Source organism: Neopelma chrysocephalum, unplaced genomic scaffold (assembly GCF_003984885.1).
Source record: "Neopelma chrysocephalum unplaced genomic scaffold, ASM398488v2 Primary Assembly neopelma1_77, whole genome shotgun sequence".
NCBI lineage: Eukaryota > Metazoa > Chordata > Aves > Passeriformes > Pipridae > Neopelma > Neopelma chrysocephalum.
In genome coordinates, this window is record NW_020897738.1 from 3427061 (window position 1) to 3435959 (window position 8899).

The 8899-nt window shown below is 43.5% G+C and overlaps 1 protein-coding gene across 2 annotated transcripts in view; it reads left to right on the top strand.

Annotated features, from left to right (window-relative positions):
* The window catches only part of CCDC62 (coiled-coil domain containing 62), a 12456-nt gene extending 5118 nt beyond the window's left edge, over positions 1 to 7338 (top strand). The window contains exons 10-11 of one of the 2 annotated variants that reach the window (XM_027689759.1): positions 4021 to 4198; positions 4808 to 7338. In XM_027689759.1, coding sequence (XP_027545560.1) covers positions 4021 to 4198; positions 4808 to 4942 — 313 coding nt within the window. In that variant the 3' untranslated portion in view covers positions 4943 to 7338. Of the gene's footprint in view, positions 1 to 281; positions 1197 to 4020; positions 4199 to 4807 lie in introns of those variants that run through there. The other variant, XM_027689757.1, reaches the window with a different exon arrangement.
* Positions 7339 to 8899: the final 1561 nt, after the last annotated feature.

The following is an 8899-nucleotide window of genomic DNA, read 5'->3' on the forward strand; positions in this document are numbered from 1 at the left end:
AAGTAAACTTTTAAATTAGGGAATTGGTGCACACCCTGGAGGTTCAGATAGAATCACCACACTGTATAAAAACATGAGGAAACTCTCAGACTGATTTTGGAAAGTAACAGCCAAATCTGGGCAGAGTTCTGTCAGGTTTTGGCAGGATACAGCTGCCTGTTGGCGTTTGAGCTCCCACAGAGCCGTGGCAGCAGCCTGTGTTAGTGTAGAGCTTTGGGAGTGCAGTGGTGGGTGCTCTTTACCTGCAGTGTTTCTGACTTGTTTTTATCGTGCCGTTGTAGCACAGGGGTGACATTCTCTGCCTCTGAAAGCCACAGCAAGACACACATGGGTAGGACTGAGGGCAGCCACAGGATGTACAAGGAGTGGGGAACTGCACCATTTCCAGAAAGTAGGGTAAAAACCACCCTTGAGATGTGTGGAGTAGATAATAGACAGTTACTGAATGCATCAGACTTGGAGGAAACTACCTCAGCCTTCTTAAACCCGTGTCAAAAAGTTGTGAAAGGCTTGGCTGTCCTCACGGAAGAAGGAGAAAAGCAGGATGTTGCATCAAGCTTTGATGAGCTAGACAGTGAAATATTTCGTGAGGCAAACCGTACAAGACCATTGAGAAACAGGGAAATTGGTGACAAGGGAGTGGAAAGCAGAGACCAACAAACCTTTGAGACATCTATACCTCCATATGAGCGTTGGCGTAACATCAGAACTCGTGTAGATTTGCAAAGTACTTTGATCCAGAACGGCACCACGTCTGACAGAACTGGTAAGAAAAACAAAACCTGGGAAGAGAGACCTGGAATTCAGTTTGGCCAAAAAAGGAGAGAGTCTTCTGGGATTCACAAGTCTGAATCTGACTCCTGCATTGGTAACTCCAACACAAGTGGAAGTACCCGGTGGAAGCCAGTGTCAGATCAGGAATGGTTGGAGATTTTCAAACCCATAGAAAGAGATGGAAGCGTGTGCAGTGGAAAAGATTGCAGCTGTTTGGATTCAACACAATAGATAAAATGTGCCAGCTCATAAAGGCTATGAGCTTTTTACATTTAAGAGATTGGTATAAGCTGTAGTTATGCAGGACCTTGGGTGTATAAGCTCTCAATAGTATCTCAAGTGATGTTTAAAGTAACTGTTTTTTTTAAAATTAGTCTACCAACTTGAAAAGCAGCGAATTTAAAATAAAAATAGCTCTTAAATGATTCTATTTTTATGCATTTATTTTTTTCTCATCTCTTATCCTCAAGAGCTGTGTGGGCAGGAGAAGCTGCAACACCACAGAACTTGCCATAGAAACTAATTGAGGAAAAACACAGATTTAAAAAATCTTATGATGTTGCTTGTAACTCTGGTGGGTAAAATATGTTCTGCCCAGAGTTGTGCAGTGGTGTTTCTGTGAGGCAAGGAACAGATCCAGGTTTTGTGTGATGCTTTGGTGACTGTGTTATTTCTGTTGAGAAATCACACCATGGCTGGGCACGAATCTAGGACAGGCTCTGAGCACAGGCTGCTGCCTCACTCAGGGCAAGAAATGAGATGGCAAGATTGAAAGGACAGCAATCTGTCCACTCTCTGGTTCATGGGACTCTATCCCTCTGTTTATGCTGGGGGAGGAAAAGGACACGTGGGGGATTAGCAGAAGGAGGTTTCTAATGCTCAGAAATGTCGGAAAAAGACTCAGGTGTCTCAGTGGTGTTGTAAAGTATCCAAGATAAAAATGCTGCTTCACATTTACAGGAGTGGCTTTATGCCTGCACAAGCAAAGGCATCCAGAGCTGGGACTTGCTGTGGATTTGTTGTCTTGGTTCCTTTATCTCCTTTCAAAAAACTGATTTACCAGCTCTGTTACAGAAGGATTTCTGAAGTTTTACAGAGATTTCGTAGCTGCCTTTTAGCCAGAGGAGAATCTTTCCAGCTGGTAGTTTGACAAGTACAGTAAATGAACAGCTGTTTAAACCTGCTGTGAATGTTTGCCAGCAAGTCTGCCCTACATCCAACCAGATTAATGTTATGGAACGGGGAGATCTGATGTATGGATGCTTTCAGTCTGCGTGGCTTTTAAAACAGAAATATCATAGAAATCACTGCTGCAGTGAGACAGACCTGTTCAGAAACAAGGTGAATGAGCAGCCACTGAAAAAGAATGCTGTCCTGGCACATTCCCCCAGGGCTTAGCTGAGCCTCATGTGTGGTGTGGGCTCTCTCTGGTTTCCACTGTTTCTAAATCATTCAAAAGACTCCCCTTACATCTACCCTGACCTTTCTTATCTACTCCCCCGGCAGCACCAATGACACACTGCCATCCCTCCAAATCCCTTCTGAGGCTGGATAATGAAAACTGCTTTCACTTTTTGTCTTGTCCTATTTGTCTTGTCCTTAAGTGAATTTTAGGGGAAGAGGAACAAACTCAACCCAGGCAGCGCATATAGAGCAGAGATCCCTCAGTGTGGGGGGGGCTGTGCTGCCCATTTGGGATTTGCTGCTGAGCTATCCGGTTTTCTTGATCCCCACACTTGGTCCTGGGGCCCTGCTAATTGGAGATGGATTGACTCAGTGCAAATCCCAGACTGTCTGCTCTCCAACCTCTGCTGACTTGGATTTGCCAGGGAATAAATCCTCGCCCTCTAAATGGGAGGAAGGCAGGAGTATTGCTTCTGAGGAGGGATTAATGGCAGAGACCAAACACAGCATTCCTCCTGGGACTTGAATCTGGATCCTCCAGTTTTCCACTACTGGTTTCGTAGTGCTGATGATGTAGTTTGTGTTAGGGAAGGGTGCTGGCACCTCCCTGTCAGCCCAGCAAATATTTTTGACATGAGTTCCTGAATTCTGGAACAGCCAACAAGAAGGCTATTTAAATCAAATACCTTCTCCAACAGCAAGGGGGATTGTGAAATCCCAGAGTGTGCAGGAATGGTTTCTGTGTGCTCTGACTTGGTGACTTCATTTATGTTGGACCAACATTTGCTGCCTTTGGATTTTTATCTCAATTCTTGTTTTAAAGGTGGAGCATCAGCAGGTAGTTAGTTGTTCAGTCTGGACTAAGCCACCCATTCCTGAGCCATCTCTCTGCCTCCAAATCAAACCTGTTTCCCCCCTCCTTCCCAACGTGTGTGTTTTCCAAAACCAGCTGTGCCCATCACATCTCCTCCCATCCCTGTTCCAGGCTGCTGCAGCTTGTTCCCTCACGTCTGCACAGAACCTTTCCTTATCAGAAGCACAGAAACATGAGCTTTTCTCTCTTAAAAGAGAGCCTGTTGTATCCCAGTGTTTTACTGGAGTGAAATGGGACACAGCAGACACTTGTGAGCTGGCCACTCTCGTGAGGGCTTTTTCCTAGATTGAATGTAATTTAAAAATACACCTATTTGTAAGAGTTTGCAGGTATGGAATGCATTGTTACACCAAAATAAGTATCTAAAGAATATTTAATTAAATGTTATCAATTCAAAGATAGTGTTTTCTCTAAAATACACATCCTTTTAAATTATTTACTGATCCAGACTGTGCCTCTGTTGTGTTCAGAAGTGTGATGAATATGGTTTGCTCCTGTATTTAAAAACAAATAAAGTAAAGCCTCTTTGGGAAAGCTCTCCTGTGATCTCTGAGGAGAGATGAGGGCTGTAAAAGACTGTGAAATTCCCTTGAAAGGTACACCTACAAATATTCCTTTGCCTAGTGGTTGATTAAAACCAAAAAGGGACTTGGGTATGAGAGGAGTAGCAGAGTATTGGGAGGAACAAGCACTGCCTTTTGTGTGCAAGGTTAAATACACACTCAAGCACATGGTCATGTAGCTGATTGGAACTGTTTGAATGTCAAACCAACGTCCTCAGGGGATGAAAGTGATCTAAGGAAGCTGTTAAACACGGGAACACTGGGAGGAACAGGGTAATCCCTGATGCTCCATGGTTTTCTTGGCTCAGGGCCCACGGTTATTTATGTTGTCCCATGATTTTCCCTTGAAAGTTCAAAAAGGATGGTGATACTGTTTCTTCCAATGTCTTAATTTTTTTTTAACAGTGAAGAAGAGACGGGTGTGAGTTTCTACCACCTGGACTCTCCCCGTTTGACAACCACCCAGGAGAGCAACACATCTCAGAGATCTGTGGAATTATCTGGTGGAGACTCCCCTCTGCACATCAGTGACCTGGCAGTGACTAAGCCAACAAATAGATGCTGCGGTGCTGCCGTGGACACAGTCAGTATCTTATTGCAGAATGTCCTTGATTGATTTTAAGGGGAATTATGACTGCAAATGGCTCCCGGTGTGGAAGAACTAGGGACTCAAATGATGAGACAGCAGGCTTAAGGCAAAGGTGGCAAAATACTTTTTCAAAATAACTCCTCGTTGTCTCAATATGTCTTGGACAGCATAAGTATAAATGAGTTTTGAAAATACATATATAAGCTTTTGGAATGAAAAACTTTAGGAGAATGGATGCTGGCTAATAGGTAATTCCACTGAGTATCTGAGTACATGTGGACACTGTTATCAGAAGCTGTTGGACACTGTTTCTTTCCTGTTCTGCCTGGTTTTCCCACTTTCTCATGTCTTTGTTCTGCCCTTTATCCCTGAAGTACTGCTCCTGTGTGTGCTCTGTAGAAATGCATGTGAAAATCTGCTACAAAACTGGCACTAGGAAAGAGCTCTGTGTTTCTAATAAACACCAGCAGCTAGACAGGGCCTGTTACATTGCAGTACTTTGAACTGAAACATTTCAAGATTAAAATGCTGATTCCTGGTGCGTTAATAACCCTTTGAAATATTCCATATTGGTAACTTTGTCTCCCTTTCTGTCTCCTCCAGGACACCAGTTCTCTGCTGATGAAGCTGCATCGTGCTGTGGCTGAGTCTGGACAGATGATTGCTCGTCTGAACCTCAACCTTCTCCCCCAGAGCCCTCACTTTATTCCAAACAGCAGCCACATGGATATAGTATAGATTGTCCTCCCAGGACTAGGTTGAGGTGCTCAGGAATACTGGTTGGGAACATCATATCCCTTATGCTTGACTCGCATTCCATTAGCAAAGCACGAGGGGGATATTGTTTATAAAATAGAGACAATTCCTGCCTGCCTTAGCTGCAAGTACTTGAATTTTTTATAGGATTCTTTTAGAGGATCCTCAAGGTCATGACAGGATTTGACTTTTGCATGTGTCCAAACAGATGGAAGGAAGAAGTCATTTTGGGGCAAGCTGTAGGAGGCCTAGAAAAAAATGAACACTGATTCTTTCTCACTTGAAGCACTTGAGATGATTTCTCAGGCTCAGTGCACACTCACCACTCTGCTGCCCCAGAGGCTTAGAGTCAGAACTGCTTATTATTATGTTCATGGAAAGGAGGGCAGTATAGAGAATAGGTGATATAAAGGATAGTTTGGGGTATAAATTTAAACCAGACACGCAGCTTTAATAAATTTAGGGGGGTTGTGGGTTAATTTTAGTTCCTTCATTGCAGGGTCACAGCATATACTCAGTGGTCAAAGAAAAAACCTGTATGTGGCTGTCTGGCAGCTTATTTTATGAGCATGAGCACTGATAGGGAGTTCCTGTTGGGTATGTGGACTGAAGGAGTAATTGGAGAAGGAGTCACTTGCTTGTTTTTATAAATATCCATAAAAATTTCTACCCTGTTTGACAAGGACATTGTACCATTTGTCACTAGAAATGAGTCCACTTGTGCTGATACACATCCCAAAGGGAGGATTTAGGCTCTTGGATTTAGAGCAGGCTGCTTTCTCCTCACACATCACCTCCCTCTGAAAATGCTGGACTCCTTTTAGCCTCAGATGAACTTGACCAGAACAACGTTGCTGTAAGTAACAGACAAAGCAATTTTTATAACATTCAGAGCCATAAACCCTTCGCTGTGCTGGGACTGACTGAGTGAGTGTAAAGGTTGTTGTGCCAACGTTTGCTTAAACTGAAAGGAGATTTTGTTCGGCAGCTCCTCTGCAGGATTTCATTCAGCAGGGAAGACAGCAGCAGTTTAGTCTTTTGCAAATCCATGTAGGAGGATTCCTGAAAAGCTCCCTACAACACAGGGCTTGCTTGTGGCTCCTGCCCAGTCCCATCAGCTGTCTGGCTCCTGCTGACTGGTTGGCACGTCACAGCTCGGCCACTCCGGCTGCCCACGACTCTGCTTTAGAACCTGAGCCTGCATTTTTGAGCTTGGAAACTGGCTTCTCGTTCAGAACTGGGGCTTTAGTGGATAGAACATAAAGCAGGCTCGTGGGTACTGGGAGAGCAGATCCTGAGCCACATCTATGGAACTTTGATCTACTTTCAGAGCAGTTCTGGGTAAAAACTCGTCAAGCGTGTTTTAGTTAATCTATGCAGGCCAACTAATCTGTGCTTAAAACCAGGCTTACCTGAGGCGGTTTTAAACTGAGCTTTAGAACATAATAAATACCTTAGAATTTAATCAGTAAGAATTTGTATGGGTTGGATTCTGTGCCCTGCTTGGGGGAGGGAGGAGAAGAGGGAATTGAGAATTCCAGCTTGAACCTGGCAGCTCTGGAATTTTTATTCTCTGAGTCCTTTGATTTCCAGGTAGGGTTTTTGCATTACAATATAGACAACAGAACTTGCAGAAACTCTGCACAAAAGCCAGTTATTTGCTGCAGAAGAAAGAGATGCTAAGCTTCCTTCTTAACTCTATGATGTTCCATGAGCATGAAGGTGTTTTCAACTTGATCTTTATTTGTTTGCTTCTCTTTTTATAAATGCATCTGCAATATTAATACACATTATGGATTTCTGAGATGAGCCTGGCACAGGATTCTAAGTGCATTTCCAGTAAAACTCTTGTGAGTACTGTAACAGCAAATAGATATTAAGGCAGCAAATAATTCCTTTAGTCAAATAATTAAACTTTCCTCAAGCGTGTTCCTCATCCTCTGGGCAATCAGACCTCACAGCTCCATTCCCCAGTACCTGCAGGCTGCTTATTGTAGTGAAAGCCCTTCTGTGTGTTACAGATAACAGGATCAAGGATGTGAACATTGTTGAATGAGAGATTGGGAAGTGTTTTCCAGGGCCAAGGCCAAGGGCTGTTTTAGGATATTGTTCCTGGGCTCAGAGCCCCAAAAGTAGAATGTATTGAATAGAGCTGTTTCAGAATATCCCAAGCAACCTTGCCCACAGCAGATTGTTTTTTCTTTTGGAATCAGGAAATTTCTCACTCTCTGATTATTTGTTCCCCTGATGTGGATTGGATGCTTGCAATAGGCACCACATTGTCTGGTTCTGAGGACAAAAGAGTAACCAGATATGGTTAAAATCCTGAACACCACTTGAAACTGAATAAGAACCAGCAACAATGAGGAGAAAAACCAACAAAAAAAGAAATCTTCCAGTGCTGACACAACCAAGCTCCTGCCTGCAGAGGGAGGGTATCACAGAGCCAGCTGGGTTGTGAAGCTTTGTGGCTTTCTGGGTTTCTCATATGGATCAGCTTCGATCCAGCAGGGAACTGGTGCTCAGTTCCCTCTCAGATATTCCAACTGCAGTCCCTGAGCTGTTTCTCCCCTGTGGAGCCAAGCCCTCTGTGCCCTGAGGAGTGGGGGTGGTTTGTAGCACCCTCATGTTCTGCTGTTCCTGCATTAAGCCTGGAGACACTGAGTCTTCTCCCAAAACCCATCGGCTCTGTGGAGTGCAGCTAATGGGGCACTGGGAGGAGGTGGATGCTGAGTAGCTGGAATGCTGAAATGCTCCTGTGCAGAGCTGCTCTTTTCCTAAAAAGAGCCCTGAGGTAAAAGCAGCCGGAGGTTTTATAGGTTGAAGCCAACACTGTGAGTTGCATCCTGAAACCACTGATGTTCAAAAGTTTCAGGAGCAAATCCCCAAAAGTGCTGAGCCCTGTGCTGAGGCAGCAGAGTGGGGAGTGTGTGCTGAGCCTACAGAAATAATCCCATTTGCTTCAAGTGAGAAAGAGCCAGTGGAACAAACACACCCACAATCCACTGTACATCCATGACAAGAGTTAGTGACTCTGCAAGTCACTGCCTAATGCACAATTCCCATTTTCTTTGTGTGTTAAAAGGCACTGAATCGCTGTGATCGGATAAATCCGAAGCAGAGTTGGTAGCAGGTCCAGAAATAACAACATTTGTGCAGCTTCATACACAGAAGTGACTGAATTGATTTTGGTTGTGTTTGTTCAGGTTTAAAATTGCTTTGAAACCATTTGAGGGCAGGTGCACTGACAAACATCAGAGTAATTTCCTCTCTGGCTGCCAGGGATTGAGCCATTCTCATCAGTCAGTTGTTTTGTCTTTAGAGGGAGATTGGGTGGGGGAGAGTTGAAGAACTGAGGAAAGCAGTGAGTAAAGGGCTATATTCAGTTTTGGACAACATAGCATGTGCCACTGCTCCTAAATGGTGACTCAGGGACTGGCCAGGGACACAGAGATCACTCTTTTTCACAAAGTAAACTGGAAAGCTTTTATTCCCAAACACCCCTTTGGTACCCCTGAGACTGTTGTCTTTCTGTAAAGTGCTTTTACCTTTCTCCTGTTTATATTTTTACTCTGTGTTCTTATTCTGTTTGCAGTGTAAAAATGTGTGTATTTTTACATGTGGTTGCTTTATATATTTTATATATTTTAAAGGAAATGTTCCTGCTTTTGAATAAAAATCTTTTAATTTTCTGTGGTAGATTAAGAAGTTTCTAACACAGAAGTAATTCTGAGGACTGAAGGTCAACCCAGCAGTTACAATGGAAAGTTACCTCATTTTTTAACATGATTCTCTGAGTGTTTGAAAGACCCACAAGTGGTGAAAAGATGTGACTCTGCGGGAATGTATTTTATCTTGAAATAAAACACAGAATTATGCCAAGATTAACAAAGCTATTTTTATAGCTGAGAGCTCAGGTTAAACACTAGCTTGTTTTTT